This window comes from Tiliqua scincoides, chromosome 8 (assembly GCF_035046505.1).
Source record: "Tiliqua scincoides isolate rTilSci1 chromosome 8, rTilSci1.hap2, whole genome shotgun sequence".
Taxonomy (NCBI): domain Eukaryota; kingdom Metazoa; phylum Chordata; class Lepidosauria; order Squamata; family Scincidae; genus Tiliqua; species Tiliqua scincoides.
The window spans coordinates 51,471,360-51,488,189 of NC_089828.1; the positions used below are offsets into that span (position 1 = coordinate 51,471,360).

The 16,830-nt window shown below is 46.7% G+C and overlaps 1 protein-coding gene across 1 annotated transcript; it reads left to right on the forward strand.

Annotated features, from left to right (window-relative positions):
- The first annotated feature begins 3,825 nt into the window (after window positions 1-3,825).
- Window positions 3,826-15,947, forward strand: MRM1 (mitochondrial rRNA methyltransferase 1). Its single transcript, XM_066636194.1, has 6 exons — window positions 3,826-3,859; window positions 6,856-7,683; window positions 8,410-8,503; window positions 11,007-11,127; window positions 14,693-14,812; window positions 14,952-15,947. Exons 2-6 carry the CDS (start codon window positions 6,875-6,877, stop codon window positions 14,996-14,998), a joined length of 1,191 nt encoding a protein of 396 aa, XP_066492291.1. The 5' UTR covers window positions 3,826-3,859; window positions 6,856-6,874; the 3' UTR covers window positions 14,999-15,947.
- Window positions 15,948-16,830: the final 883 nt, after the last annotated feature.

Below are 16,830 nucleotides of genomic sequence, written 5' to 3' on the forward strand. Positions count from 1 at the left end.
AGCTCCAGCCTTGCACATTTATTGGGTGGGCGGGTGGGGAAAATATGGAGGTCCAAGGTGGGCCTAATCACTGTTTACTCAAAGGCTTGGACTTGCTATCGCACGTGGCTTGCCGATTGTCATGTTGAAACTAAATGCCACGTGGACAGTTTATTCCTTTTTAATTGTTTTTGTGGGCCAAGCGGCCACCCCAGATGTGTGATATGGCAAGCATTGGTTTCTGCTGCTCTCTTGCGAGGAGAATCACAAAGAAAATTCCCTCCAGACTTTCTGCATGCACAAAACAGTTCCCAGAGTTCCTTGAGAAGGGGAATCACAATGAAACTGGTTTGTATAGCAGGTGTATTCTACCCATGCAATCAGTCTATGAGTACTCCTTGCTGCATTTTTTCTGGTGCATGGTAGCACTTGTGGGGCAGGGCAGCAGCTTTGCATTCAAGAGGTCCGAGCCTTGATCCCTCAAAGAATCTCCAGATAAGACAGGAGGGGGAAAAATCCCCTGCTTAGAACCCTGCAGAACTTCTACCAGGCAATGCAGACAGTACTGAGCTAGATGTTCGAAGCCCTGACTCTGCAGAAAGCAACTTCAAATGGTCTGACTTGGGATAATGCTTTTGTTACAAACACCAAGAATCAGATTTTTATGTTTGTGTTAAGTTTCTAGCCCTCAAGATGCTCAAATAGTGTGGTGGTAAAAGCAGAAGTGGAAAGCCTGGTTAGATTATTTTTGACTTTGTGGTCAGGGGTGTGTGTGTGTGTGTGTGTGAGAGAGAGAGAGAGAGAGAGAGAGAGAGAGAGACTGACTGACTGACCACAGTGGATTTTACAACCCCTAGTGAACCACAACCCTTAGTTGAGGATTGTTTTGAACCCCAGTCTCTTGGGTTCATTGAGGTTTCTGGCCCCTGAGGTGGTGCTTCAGATACTGTCTTTTTTTCCTGGTGGCACATACCAGTTGCCTCCTCCCTTCTTCCTTATTCTGCTTTCTGGGTTCAAAAAGAAAGAGAGGAAGAGGAAGGGAGGAGGAGAGATGAACTAGGGCAGTTATCTTCAGTCGTGTACCGTGGCACATTGGCATTCCGTGAATGCTCTGCAGGTGTGCTGTGGGGGTTTGGAGCACGGTGGTTGAAAACAGCTGAAAAATTCTTCTGGGTTCTGTGGCTGTGTTTCTAGGGCAACTGTATGTAGTAACAAATTGTCTGTCCTCCTTCCTCTGCCAGTAGAGATAGCAGAAGAAGAAGGACAGACGATTTGTTACTACAATTAACCTAGAAATGGAGCCACAGAAGCAGAGAATGGCATCACAAGAGGCAAAGACCACAGTGTTCAGTGTGCCATGAGAAGCAAAACATTGGCTGCGTTCTTTTTTTACCTAGGGAAAAAAATCAGGAAGTGATGCTTTCAGCGCAGTTAATTTAAAAACATCTACATGGCATCCCCTCATTGAAATTAGTTGTATGGAGGTCGCTGTGTTGTAACCATACTCCATGCATACTATGGAGGCTGCCATGTTCCTCCATGTTTTCAGACCCCTCTCCACCTTAGTTGCCGTCCTCCAAACCTGCTCAGGTTTATCATGTGGTTGCAGAAGGGTTCAGCTAGGAAACGGTACTATGTCCAAAAGGAGTTAAGCAGGCTTGACTATTAATTGAGGAATATGGTGGCGGTGATGTGGCCATGATGAATCCATTCCCCACAGTAAGTGCTGCTGCCACAGCCCTCTGGTGGTCCTCTGTATGTTCTGAGAGAGAGACGGAGCTTCACACAGTTCATGGAATTCACTTCTACATAATGTGGGGACCACTGCTGGCTTGCATGACTCTACATACAAATTCAGAGGACACCTGTCTGTACCTATTAGTCATTATGAAACAGAGCTTCCATGTACCAAGGCAGTATACCTTTGAATGCCATATGCTGGGGACGTGCAAGGATGGAGGGCTGCTGTCTTCGTGCCCTGCTTGTGAGCTTCCTGAAAGTATCCAATTAGTTGTGAGAAACAGGGCACCTTCGAGGGATCCTTTGGCCTGATTCAATGAGGGCTGCTCATAAGACTCTCTCTGTCTTAAACTTCAGAATATTCTTCTATGGATGGAAATTCAGACTGCTCCTGCCTGTGGTTGCAGTTTAATTCCAGGCTTCCTCAAAAGAAGGCAGGGCAACCTATATGGTCTCTTCTCCCCCCCCCCACTTTATTCTCACAACAACTCTGCAGGGTAGGCCACGCTGTGGGGGGGGGGGAAATGACTGGCCCAAAGTAATCCAGTAAGCTTCTGATGTGTATGGATTTAAGTTTTCAACTTCTCCCAGTTTACAGATCTCCCAGATGTGTTCTCCACCTGCATTTTTTTTTTAAATGCTGAGGACTCCCTTTTGCTGCCAAGTTGTCACTTTGGACTGAATTATTTTCTCCAGTGAAGCTACAGAAAGGGCAGAGAGCTGGTAGCCCGTGGCCCTCTGCATCCCATTCATTTTCCCTGCTGGCTGAACTTTGAACTGGCCAGGTATAGTGACGCGATTCTGCCACTGTCACGGAGAAGAATCAAGGAAGTGGTGTGTGAGAGGGAGAACCTTCTGGGCTAGCTGTGGGGTGCATGTCACTGGAGGGGGAAACGGTGTAATTTATTGAGAGGTTTCTTAACTGTGACTTGTACAATAAAAAGGGGGAAAAAATCAGCAGTTTGGGTCTTGTTTCTTTACATATGCATTTGCTGCGACTTTGACACTTGTTGGATCTCCACACTGGCTGTCCTTCTGCTCCTCCTCACCTGACCCATCCTTTGGTGTGACCTTCACTGATCCAGCTCCACAACCGGCCATCTGAAAACCTGTCCCCTCACCTGCCTTGACTCTTTCTTTCAGATTTTTATGCCATCCTTTCTCCAGTGAGCTCAGGGTGGTGTACGCTGTTCCATCCCTCCTCTTTGTCCTCACAACAGCCCTGTGAGGTAGGCGAGACTGGGAGCTAATGACTGGGCCCAAGGTCATCCAGGCAGCTTCGTGGCTGAACTGGAATTTGAAACTGGATCTTCCAGGTTGAAGCCCAGCACCACAACCACTACAACATCCTGGTTTTCTCCCTTGCTGTTGCTTGTGCCTGGAGCTGCCTCTCACAAGGCCTCTCCCTACTGCCTCTCTTCTTTCCTAAGTTTTTTACTTTATAAGGTAAAATATATGCTTCACCTTGTAAGTAGATGTGAAGTTTTGGGGGGAGGATTATTTCCCCAAAATTTCTTGATTAAAATAGAAAATTGTGATGTTATGTGTTTTTATTCCAAGGGTACACTTTAAAAAATGTACTAGGTAAGTGATATAGTGTCAGCAGATGCGGCCACAGTACAGGTATTTCTAACTGCAAATTTTATCTTAATTTCTGGAAAATAAACACTTTAAAATATTTTAGGGGTGTTTTGTGTTTTGATTCAGATATTTTAACACCAAAAGGGTGGTGTTTTTATGTGTTTTTAACAACAACAACAAAAACACCCCTACTTGTACCCATACTGCAGATGGAGAAGACTGAGGCTGGCCTTACCCTAAAATCATCAATTTTGGCAGAGGTGCAATTTGAATGGAGGGAGTCCTGATCAGTCTCTCAGTCACTATTCCACACCACCTCATGCATCTGAAGAAGTGAGGCTCTTAGTAGTCCACGAAAACTGTGAACATAAATTGCATTAGTAGTAGTCTTTAAAGTGCATTCCCCAAGACGAGACTTCATTTCCCAGTTCGCAAATGAGAAAGGCAATGTCAAGGCATGCACACTAGATGGCGCTGTGTAACAAAGCCTCTATGGAGGGAGGCGCTAACTGGTCATGTGGGTACCAGGAAATGAAGTGGTTCCCACGTGGACTGCAAGGTAGGTTTGCTCTATAGCAAGTCTTGGGAGGCAGCTTGTGGTCTGGGGTGATCCTGGCTGTGCTGGGGTAAGGATCAGAGGGGTGGGAGCAGCTGGGGCCTTGCTCCAAAGAGTCCTGAGCCTTTCATTGGGAGATTGAGGCTGCAATCCTACCCACACTTTCCTGGGAGTAAACCCCCTTGAACACAATGAGACTTATGAGTAGACATGCATAGGATTGTGCTGTAAGGGAGTTTAGTGGCTGACTTAGGGCTGTCACCATTTATCTCTCTGCGGCTTTTCAGGCTGAATGAAAGAGGTGCAGCCTTTTCTTGGCATGCTGTTGGCATCAGGGCAAGAAGGACCCTGCTGGATGAAACCCAAAGGTGGTCTAGCCTGGCATTCTCATTTCTACAGTGACTTAGCTTGAATGCCTCCAGGAAGCACCCAAGTGGAACCTAAGGGGCAATGCCCTCTTCTGCAGCTGCAATTTAGAACAGTGGTCTTCAACCTTTTTTGTGCCACGACCCCAATAAGTAAAGTATGGGACTTTAAAAAAAAAAAGTACTAGGTAAGTGATATACTTACCTAGTAAGTGATGTACTAGGTAAGAGCCTAAGGCAGGGGGTTGGACTAGATGACCTGTCAGGACACTTCCAACTCTATGATTCTATGAGACTGGGGAGCCCACTGTTAATTCCATCCCCTTCCCAGGACCCTATCAGTCTACCCCCATCGCCACACACCCCACCCCATAAAGCCCTCCTGGCACTGTTCACTGTAACAAAATATTCTTATTAGAAACAGCAGAAAAATTGACCATGAAGCCTGGAGCTAGTCAAAACTATTTTAGCACAGTTGCTAAGGACCTGAGCAGGACCAGAGCCCGGTCTCCTGGTACTTGAAGGGAAGCATCAGATGTCTACCCCTTTACCTGGTGATTCTCTAGTCCAGTGTTCTTCAACCTTTTTCATTCCTGTAAGTTGCCACAACCCCACAACTGAGTCTTCTTGATCCCATCAGGATCCAGACCCCAAGGTTGAAGAATACTGATGTAGAGGTACACTGCCTCTGGAACTGGAGGTTCTACAGACCATCATAGTCAATACCTTCCAATAGACTTCTCTGTGAATTTGCCCCAATCCCCTTTTAAAGTATTTGGACATCACTACATCTTTGGTGGTGAATTCTGTAAAGGAAGTGTGAGCTCTGAAAAGTAAGCCCTTCCTTTTGTCTGTCCTGAATCTCTTGCTTTCACTGGAGGAGGCTGCATTTTAGTATTATGGGATTGGGAGAACAACTTCTGTCTTCCCTCCCTCCACTGATTCCACACTGTGTATAATTTTATAAATCTTTAGTGTGCCCAGAGAGAGAGAGAGAGAGAGAGAGGTGTGCAATAATGCTATGCCTGTGACAAGTTTGTGGCTTGCAAAATTCAGTCGTGTGTAGTTTCCCCCTGCATTTGTAAATCCCCTTGAACAAGGCTAATTTTGCATGTTCTGTGCTTTCTACAAACACTTTACTAAGGTTTTTTTCCTCTGCCCCTCTTATGTCTGGTAAATCCAGTAGATCAGTCATTTGATTGGGTCAAGTTTTGTGCAAGCATTTGAGTCTTGTGAAAAGTGTTTCAGGCAGAATGGAATACAGCTGTGAATTAGCTGGGCTTTTGCTGTTGGCTGATGTTGTGTCCTGAGAAACGCAGAAGTTTGTATACTGTTGCATGACCAGCAGTAATATTTAGCGTTTGTGTAGCACTTTCTGAGTGCGCAAAGCACTCCATGGGTCTTGCCTTGATGTAGTCCTTGCAACAACCCAGTATTACTGCCCCGTACTGACGATAAAGCCTGAGTTGATTCTTGAAAAATAGAGCTAGCCACTGTTAGCCACAATACCTAGGCTTTGGCTTTCAGGTGGAAGTAATCTGAACATCAGAAGAGCCCTGCTGGATCAGGCCAAAGGCCCATCTAGTTCAACTTCCTGTATCTTACAGTGGCCCACCAGATGCCTCAGGAAACACACAAGACAACAAGAGACCTGCATTCTGGTTCCACTCCTTGCATCTGCCGTTCAGAGGTAGCCTACTTCTAAAACCAGGAGGCTTCACCTACCCATCATGACTTGTAACCTGTGATGGACTTCCTCTCCATCAATTTGTCGAGTCCCTTTTCAAAGGCATCTAGGCCAGGTGCCATCCCCACATCCTGTGGCTAGGAGTTCCACAGACTAAATCACACACTGGTAAAGAAGTATTTCCTTTTTTCTGTTTTAAACCTACCACCAGTCAGTTTTAGTGGATATCCCCTGGTTCTGGTGTCATGCTGCAGGTCAGGCCCACTAACATAAGAAGCACCTTGCTGAATCAGGCTAAGGGCCCATCTAGTCCAGCGACTTGTTTTCAAACATCTGCCTCTGGGGATCCCCCCTGTAGGAGACTCAGGCATACACTTCTCCCACCGTAGGGGGCCCCCCCCACCCGCATCTGGTTTTCAGAGGCATATTTACTCCCTCTGAACCTGAAGGTAGTGCTCGGCCATTATAACTAGTCGTGAATTTGTTAATTCCCTTTTAAAACCTTCTAAGCTAGTGGCCATCATTGCATCTTGTGGCAGCAGGTTCCACAGATTAATTGTGTACAGTGTGAAGTATCTTGTCTGTGCTGAATCTCCTGTCGCTCATATTCTGCAGATGACAACCTCCCATCCTTTCTGGTTCTATAGTTGTGGGAGGAAAAAGCCCTTTCTCTCACTCTATGCTACATCTAATTCTATAAACCAGAATCATGTCCTGCCTTGGTTGCTATTTTCTAATTAAAACCCTGGTCTCTGTTGTGACTCATTCACACATGCAAAGTCTCCCTTGATGCCGTACCCTTCAATGTTCCATGTTTTGCAATCTCCTACCCACCTACTGAGTTGTAGCATAACACACAGTGCCAGTTATTTTGCTGTTTGCCCTTAACAAGAACCATGGGAAACCTTGAGTGATGATCATGGATTGACTTTTCATGTTTCCTTAAGGTCACAATAAAGCAGCAAGATGGACTTTCTCCTGCCCTACAAACTTGGTCTCCAGAACGGTACAAGGCTGTTCTCAGCTGTTTGTTACAACAGGCCTTTCCGAAGGGTCCAAAGTTTTTCAACATGGGAAAAACCGCCACTCAGGGAGGTGGGCAACCAGGAAATTGCTTGCTCAGAGGTCAGTCAACAGAGTGAAACAGCTGAATGCAAGACAACTGGCCGACTGGGCTGCAAACCGCTTCGGATTTCTAAAAACCAGAAGGGTCACAGTCCTTTGGGTAAGCCCTGGTGGAAACTTCGCAAGAAAGCTGCACCCACCCGGGAGGAAGAGTTCAGGAGCCTGAGAAATGATGATTTCCCCGAGTTGAAGGTGAAGCCTCAGCAAAAACCTCTTGCCATTGAGAGGCCCAAAGGCATGGACATTTTATTTGGGATTGCTCCCTGTTCCTTGGCCCTGGCCAGGTCAAAGAGGGACTTTTCCAGGCTGTTTCTCAAGTCCAGCAGAAGCGGCCAATCGCCTGTGCTGGAAGAATTTGCCCAGCTTGCTAAATCCCGCAGGATCCCCCTACAACTGGTTCACAGGAAGACATTGGATGCCCTTTGCAAGGGGGGTGTCCATCAAGGGGTCTGTCTGGAGGCCACACCCCTTCACCCTATTGGCTGGTGGGAAAGTCCATCCCATGAGGGTGAGAAAGCTGCTGCTCAAGATGGGTCTCAGCTGATCTGGCTGGCTTTGGAGGGGATACAAGACCCCATGAACCTTGGGGCAGTGCTGAGGTCCGCTCATTTCTTGGGGGTTGACGGGATTGTGATGAGTCAAAGGAACAGGTGAGTTTTTCAGGCGCCGTACATCTTAATCAAGTTTGCAATTATATTTCTATGCCGTCTTCAGCAAGAATGAATCTGATATTCTTTCTCTTGCCACTTTTTCATCTTTACTGCCAGGCTGGTTAAGCTGCAAGGCTTTGACTAGTCAAAAGTTACCCGGTAAACGCCATAGTTCTCCACTGTTGCTGCAACCTGGTGTTCAGAGCCAGATAAATTCATTGGTAATATTGCAAGTGAATGTCTCAGATGCTGTACTGAGAAAATATTGTAATTTGGTTGAGTAATATTTGTGTAGAATATTTGTAGATCTCCTATAATTGAGAAGTTATCAAAATGATTTGCACGGCAAAGGAATGAGAAGGTGGTTCTCTGCCCCAGTCTAGAAAGGGCTGCCCTATTTGGACATGGAACGCTGGACTGCATGGGCCCTTGTGTAAGATCCAGCAAGGATAGCAAGGAGTGGATCCTCCATGTTCAGAGGAAGTCTACCTTTGACTGACAGATGACTGCAAACAGAGAAGGGCAGCTGACTTCATATTGTAAATGGCAAGAAACATCTAACTGGCTGCTGGTGGACACAGAATGCCAGACTAAACAGCTTTTGGTCTAATTCAGCAGGGCCATTCTTGTATTCTCTGCCCACAGGGAGGCAGCTAACAGGTCAGTCTCAGTAGATCAGCAGTTTTGTAATGTGTATTTTTTTCTCCTTGACATTTTTGCTTACAGCTGTCCTCTGACCCCAGTGGTCAGCAAAGCCAGCTCTGGGGCGATGGAAGTCTTGGATGTGTTTAGCACCGATGATCTCCAGAGCTTTCTTAAGGTAAAAGAAACAAACAAGGCTCCAACCACTGCCTAGATCGAGCACATTATTTGTTTGCTTTTTGTACTGATACCCTCCCTATCCTAAAGGCTCGGGACAGGTTGCCAAATTACCAGGCAAAGAGAAGAGCTTTTTAACAGGTCCCTCCAAAAGTAAGCGTGGCTGGGCCAGAACTTTGCCTCAACAGTCCTGTGCCTCCAAGAGAAGTGGAGCGGCAGGCAGGTCTTGGAGCACTGCCACTTTGAGGACGCAGGAGTGACAGGTGTACACCTCTAGGAAAGGAGTATGGAGATGGCAGCTGCTGATCCCCCAACACCCTCTGCAGGCAGAAGGAGGGGTGCTACTAATGCTGAACACCCAGCACATTAATGCAGTCCAGGACTGTGTAGCTGGGCTAACACTTTCTTAAAGCTCTTGGTAAGGGATAAAACTTTATGACTAAGGATGAGGTTGTGTTCTACTAGCATTAAAGCAGTCCTGGGGCAAAGGATCCAGGTTTAGGGTTAGCTTCTATGTCCTGCTTGTGAGCTTCCTGGAAGCATTTGGTTGGCCACTATGGGAAGCAAGAAGTGGGACCATTGGACCTTATACAGTTTCCTGGAAACCTTTGGTTTGCCACCATGGGAAGCAAGAAGCGGGACCATGGAACCTTCTACATTTTGATCCTGCAAGGCCTCGTAGGGTCTTGCAGCTTGAAGCTGCTATGCAATGTTTGGCCACTTGGTGGCAGCATTGTGCAATGTTTAGAAAGATCTGGGAATTTGGAGTGGAAATAGAGGGCAAAACTGAACTCGTTGGATAGATTTGAGTGCCTGGGATCCATAGTAAGTGTTGAGCTGTCTTCTGCTACAGAGAGTGGGAAGACCCTTGAAACCTGCAGTCTGGATGTATTGGGTGTATGTCATCAGTCACACCACCCTTTCCATCCTCCTCCTGTGGGTGGTGGGGACTCTTCTCCAAGCTCCCGGCTGCCAGTCCTGGAACGACATCATAAAGAGCCATAAAAAAGGTGTTGATACTTAATTGAAACATCTGTTCACGTTGCTTCCGTTCCCATAAAGCGCAATTTATGAACATTTGGGCTCCCGCGGCCGTCTCTTTAATTGGGTCCACATTGGCCAGCTTAACCTCTGCCGCCGCCTGGGCATAAATTCCGACATCATTACGGTTGGGGAAACTGCCGATTTTTCAGAAAATGAGGCAGGAAGGAAGCCAAGATTTTTTTTCCACCTTTCTCTTTTTTTTGCTAAAATGGATGTCTTAGTTAATTGGGCGCTCTGCCCTCTCCATTGAAGGATGCGCTGAGAATGTTTATCTGTACTGAAACGTGAGGACAGTTTTGCTGGATTGGGCTGTCTAACCCAGTCTTGAAAAGGGGAGCTGGAATAGATGCAGAGAACAGCAGCCCCCAAAGAACTGGGATCTGGACTGCCTTCCTTTGGGGGGGGGGACGCAGAGCGATGATGCCTGGGGCTTTTAGTTTAGAAAAAGGTGAAAAGAAGGGGGGTCATGACTGAGGCTTCTTAACTTGCATGGTGTTGAGAAAGCAGAAGACTTTCGTCATAATACTATCCAACGAAACCAATTGGTGGAAGATTTAGGACATACAAAAGGAGGTGGTTCTTCACACAGAGCATCATTTGTCTGTGGAATTCATTGCCATAGGATGGGGTGATTGCCACTAGTTTGACTGGGTTTAAAAAAGGGGATTCATGGAGGACAGGTCAGTCCATGGCTGCTATTCAAGAGGGCCATGCACTGCCTCCAGGTTCAAGACTGTCTGCTGCTGAATACCATCTGCAGAGGAGCAAGGGTGATAGGGGTCTGCCTTTGTCCCCTGCTTGGAGGCTTCGCAGAGGTATCATGGGAAATAGGATGCTTGATGGACTTTCGGATGGGTTCTGCAGGGCTCTTCTTATGCTGTGTCCTTTTCATTATACAGTTGTATTGTTGCTCTGCCTGAGCACCGAGACGTTCTCAAGCAGTGCTACAGGTGTGATTTCCTTTGGGGGAGGGAGCACTGGTGACTTTCGGTGTCTCTGTAACAGTGGCTTTATTTACAAAGATCTATTTTGAGTGGAATGGTCACCTTGCGCTCCTTGAATGGAAGGAAGGCTCAGCTCCTAACCTGCGCTCTGTGGCCAAAAGGAGTCTCTGATCCTATAGGATCAGGACCAAGCTAGGATCCAATCTGCTTACAGAGTCTGTCCTCCAATGGCCTCCCAGTGCCCTACTCTGATCATTGCGCCACACAGCTACCCAGGGTTCAAGTCCCCACACACTGAGATGGCCTTGGGCCAGTGACTTTCTCTCAGCCGAAGCTGCCTCATAGGATAGTTGTGAGCTCTTGGAGGAAGGGGTGGGATAAAAACAAATAAAGGACTTCAACTGTGTGTCCATAAAAAAAATAATAATAAAATATATTGCCCAGGCATGTACGTTTAGGGCAAGTTTCTCTCTCTCTCTCTCATCTTTCCTCCTTTTTAAACTTTATCTCTGGAAGGAAAAGGCCAGACAAGGCTGGGAGGTGCTTGGGACAGTTGGTCACATGAAACCCCAAGATGACATCCCTGTTGTAAGATGCTCAGATTTCCACTGGACAAGACCCACCATTTTGTTACTAGGTAAGCAATATCCTGGCACTTAAAGAGTGGGACAGGAGACCTCAGTTAGTTCACAATGGCATAGTCAGACTGCTTCCTGGGTCTCTCTGGACTGACTGAGAGGTGGCAACTGGCCAGGAGGCTCCCAAGTGATCCTGTCTAGTCCAATCAGCTGATGTGGGAATTTGAACCTGGACCTCTTCGGTCATCATCTGGCATTCTAACCACCACACAACACTGCCTCTCAGCTGTAATGCTTGAAGGTCTGTTGGTGTCTCTGACTACCCAGGGCAGTCTGCTTAGACACCCGTTGAGGATACTGCAAAGTTTTAGGTCCAAGACTGGCTACTCCTGACACAGTTGGGTCATCACTTGCAGAGAGATGATATGTGGGAGGGAAAGGGGTTATGGGAGTCTTGGGGAGGTGCCTCATTGTCCCACCAACCTCAGTATTGTCTATATACCAACAATTTTCAACTGGTGTGCCGCAAAAGGTCTGCAGGTGTGTTGCAGGAATGTGAAGCAGAGAGGTTGAAAATTACTGGAAAATCTCTTCTAAGTTCTGCAGCTCTGGTTCTAGGGCAACTGTCTGCGGTAATTTAGTGACAGTCCCTCTTCTTCTACCAGCAGAGTAGAGGCACAACCAGCAGAGAAAGAGGGACAGGCAATTTATTATTAGAGACAGTTACCCTAAAAATAGAACTACAGAACCTTGAAGAGTCTCCTGGAAGTGACATCACAAGAGGTGAAGACCATAGGGGTCAGTTTGCCATGAGACCAGAAATGTTGAAAATCACTGTGTCAGTGTACTGACGGAGATCTGCTCTCAAGGGCTTCAGACAGATCTCCCTGGAGGTGCCCCCATGGCTTGCGACTGAGCCCTCCTGCCAGCAAAGCAGGTGCCGTGCCGCACAACTCCACGTCCTTTTGTGATGTTTGTGCTGCAGCCTGGGAGCTGATCCTGAGTGATGCGCTAGATGTTGTGCATCTTGGGTTGGGAGGCACTCGGAAGGTGATTTTGGGGTTGTTCCAGTACGACGGGAGCATAAAAATGCCCAGCGGCCCTATTTCCTTGCCTTGAAAGACTCATCTGTAATTAAAATGTTCATTGGACGTGAACTGCTGACAGGGTACCGTGGCCCGCTCAGCGTCTCTGCCGGATCGGCTGCTTTTCTATTACAAAGGCAATAGGAATGCCGGCAAGTGGAGGGGAGAGAAACGATCGACCATGGAGAAATCAGTCTCCAGAACGGCAGCGAGAGCAGGACCCGGGACTGGGGGGAGGCGGTGACAGTCAGCATCATTACTTGAAGGATGAGAGTTATCTCTGCAAGGTAGTCCAAATGATCTCCTTCGTCGAGGGAGCGTCGAAGCTGATTGGCAAACTCTCCTTGTGTCTTGGCTGGTCTTTGCTTCTGTAGCGATTTCAGCTCTCTGCTGAGCGCTAGCTCTTGGCAGGCAAGGAAATTGAGCAGCCTGGGGGTCCAGGAGATTTGGGGAGGCACATCCTCCGTTGGAATGCACAGCATACCTTGTGCTTGGAACAGAAGTGGATTCACACGGACAGTGTTGCTCCATGATTGTCTCTCCCCCCCCCCCCGCCCCATTGCTCAGGAATACTGTGGCAGGAATATTGTGAATTTTTTTCTGATTACTGAAAATGCTGCTGCTGTTGTGCCATCAGTGTATGTGGTGCTTTGAACATGCCGATTGAAGATGCAGGACCCTGCCCCGAGGGGCTTACAGTTTACGGAGACAAGAAAGGGAGGGCTGGGGAAACAGATGCAGTTGTTTCAGTTTCACGAACCTAAGCTTCATTGTAGTTGGGAATGGGGAATGAAGTGGGACACCAAAGGCTTCACAGAAAGGACAGACAAAAGTCAATATTTCTTTATCCAGCTGTGTAATTAGTCTGTGGAACTCCTTGCCACCAGAAGTAGTGATGGCATCTTGCCTAGATGCCTTTAAGAGGGGATTGGACAAATTTCTGGAGGAAAATTTCGTTACGGGTTACAAGACATGGTAAGTACGTGCAAGCTCCTGGTTCTAGAGCTAGGCTGTCTCAGATTGCCAGATGCAGGGGAGGGCACCGGGACACAGATTGTGTCTTGTTGTCTTGTGTGCTCCCTGAAGCGTTTGGTGGGCCACTGTGAGATATAGGAAGCCAGACTAGGTGGGCTTTGGGCCTGATCCAGTGGGGCTCTTACGTTCTTATGGTTTTCAGGAGGAATTTGAGGGAAGTGAGGAAGAATTCTTCAGGGAGGCAGCTTCCAAGAATAAGTTGTACAGGTGGGCCCCCATATCAACAGATCCTGTATCCGTGGATTCACTTATCCATGGATCTGGGGGGGGGGCCTGTATTATCGCTTGCAGTGCAAATGTTTCTTGCTGAACCAAGAACCAAATGTGCAGGAAACCAGTCTGCATACTAGAGAGCAACTGTCAGGAAGCAGGGCAGTTCCTGCTTAGTCTCCCTGTAGCATGCAGGCTTGTTGCCTGCACTTTCGGACCCTAGAATGGGATGCTGGACTAGTTGGGCCATGGACCCGATCCATATATTCTTCTCATATATGGTCGCCTGACCTAGACTGATTGACCAACCACACCAACTTTCTCCACCCCCAACCCATGATCCTCTCAGGTGCACTTAGTTCCCTGTCTGGGTTCACAAGACTTCCTGGTACAGCACAACACTTGTGTGCTTTGTCTGCTCCTTTGAGATGCTGAACCTTTGAGATGAAATTGATGGACCCAGAGTTGGAGTACAAAATGCCCACAGGCCACAATGTTCCTTCCACCGTTACTGTTTCATCCAGTTCAATCAGCTGCTCCTTCCCGCTTGTTTCTCTTTGGGCCCAAGGGTGGGAAGTCGGTTTTTTAGGGGTACCTACAATTTTTGTGTATAAATTATTTTAACGACTGAAGCCATAAAGGGCTTTGTAAAGTCAAGAGGCTTCTTTTTCCCCAAAAAATAGGGATTTGAAGACGGTTCACTTTACTAGAGTGAGAGTGTTTCAAAGCTTCTTTTCATAGTTTTGAACAAACCACAGTTTCCAGTTATATCTGAATGGGGAAATTGCAGTTTGATCAAACTGCAGTTCAGAAACCAGGATTTCAAATCTCAGTTTGTAAGATGACTTTGTGAACTGAGAGCTCAATCCTAGGCCTGTCTCCTAAGTCCCTTTTGAGTTTAGTGGGTCTTATTTGTGGGTAAGTGTGTATAGGATTGCAGCCTGATTTTATCAAGCTATTACCTCTCTCTATGGGAAGGGGGGGGGAAGCATGTAAGCCGGAGTCACATGCTTGTGTTTGCTGCATGTGATAACATGGCTACCTTTCCTTGTACTGTATAATGTTTTTATCTTGCAATGTCCTTGTCATAGTTTTCTGCAATGTATATTTCTTGTTAAAGTGACTTGCATCTTTAGCTTAAGTTTTACATTTGGAATTTTTGGGAGTTGAAAAGGAAAAGCGACTATAAATGTGGGCCAGGAGAATACAACATAAATTCAAATATTATTTTTTTTAAAAAAAGATGTGATTAGAAACAAATAAGGGGTTGTGATTTTTATTTTTTATTTTGCAGGAAATGAAGGATACGGGCTTTCCCCAGAGACGAGGGGTGTATGTCAAAAGATGTTGACCATCTCCCCGGGGAGAGAGCTGCCTGCTGGGATTGAATCGCTAAATGTTTCTGTTGCAGCTGGTAATGAATTCTACCCTTTAGCTACTCACATATTGGTGTGTTTGCTTTTTTGTGGTAGCACACACAAAGCTTGAGAGCAATTATTAAATTAGTCTAACAAGGTCTTTTTTTAAAAAAACAAACAACAATCTCTTTGCAGGAATTATTTTGCACGCTATATGCAGCCAAAAGATCAAAGCCACGTGAAGCTTCTGTTTCTACCGAAAACAAGAACTATGCCTTTGAGGAAGTTGTCCTGATCATCTGTGACTAGAAGGATTGCAGCATCTTTGGGAGATGGCAAGACTCCCTGAAGTTGAGCGATGTGCAGTAACTGGATTGAATGTATTGGAATCTCCAGAAAATGCTTCCAGGTTGCCTTGTTGTCTTGCCCTGTTTGGAACAGGAGCCCATTAGATACATAAAAGAATTTGTAAGGCAACAAGACTGGCCAGCATTTCAGGACCCAGGACAGCTCCACCTCAAATCCCTTGATGTTGGGACTGTCCCTCCCAACCTGCCTGAGGTGTGAGAAGTCCTAAAGGGGCAACCCACAGGCCTTGAGTCCTTTACTCCTTCTCCAAGTCCTTCTTTGCCTGTTGCTGGTGCTGTCATGCAGGCATTGGGGGGAGCACAGAGTTCTTGGCACGGAATGGGACATTTCTTCAAGGGGTTCAGACTTGAGATGTGCCACCTCTGGGGTCTCCTGGCTGGCAAGCTCAGGCTCCAAGCTGTTGTTGGGAACCAAGACCGCATCCAAGGCTGGTCTTTCTGCTCTGACCGCTGTCCCTGTTTTGGGGTTGGAATGTGAGCTGGGGCTTAGGGCAGGAGTTAAATCTTGCCTAAACAGGAGTGCACTGCTTCTCTCTACCTAGTGTACATCTGCTAATCTGAACTTCAGCTATAATTCCAGACCAGAATCCCTTCCTGGTTGGATTCCTCTAATCGACTTCCTTGGGAGAGATGGGAGAGAGAGTTAGGAGAGATGGTGGAGTATGTGTAACTTCTTCACCTACTCCAGATCTTCACCATCGAGATCTTTTGCCGGAGCACCATCATCTTCTCCACCATGTGCTCATATCAACACACCAACAAGAGTTATTGACTTATCACTGTGTACCTGTGTCTGAAATCTCTTAATAAATAATAATAATCGTTATACCCTACCGTCCCAGTGCATGTGCTTGTATGTGAGCTATAATATAAATTCATTTGGACAGAGGTTAGCTTCTAGAAATTCTGGGAAGGGGCTGAATCCTCAGCAATGGACAACTTCCAGTGTAAGATGTGCACAAAATAACTTATACAAGCCCCCCCCCCCCAAGACAAAGTAGTGATTGTGTGCCTGGGACTTGATCTCCAATCTTTCTTGCCTGTTGACCTGTGCTTTGACGTGGCTGCAGTGCTCCCACAGCTGCAATCCTTGTCACTTGTGATGATGGAGACACCAATATGTGGCCAAGAGCTGTCAGAGCTCTCATGACCCATCAGACAACAGATGTTTACAGAGAGAAGAGGTAGCAGGGTGGGAACTGTTAAACTTGCCAGCAGGTTATCTTGAGCTAGGGAGGGCCCCCCAGAGGCTCTACTTATAGCAGTGGTGGTAACCAGACAAGTTGAATGCAGTGAGCCCCTCTCTGAATTGAGTTGAGTTGTGAAGAGGAGGTAGGAAGCCCCCCCCCACAGGACAAAAAGGGGATTGCAAAACAATAAGAGTGTTTTGTTTCTCCAAGGTTGAGGACCCGAAGAAAGGTTCTTTGTTAGCAGGGGAAGTTGGGAACATTTAAATCTTGACTCTTAGCAGGTAATATTTAAAAGTATGTATGTCAAATATATTATAGGAGTCTCTATGTAAAATATGGCGTTACAAATGCCCAGATGTGGGAGAGGGACCTTAGCATGTTGAAATTTCTCTCTGTTTCTCAAGGAAGGAAGGACTGTGTGTTGTCCATTAGGTGGCACTATTGATACACATTTTGCCTTGCTCCATTGTGGAAGAAAAAGGTAGGAGAGGTTATAGCAAGATGTCATAACAGCTC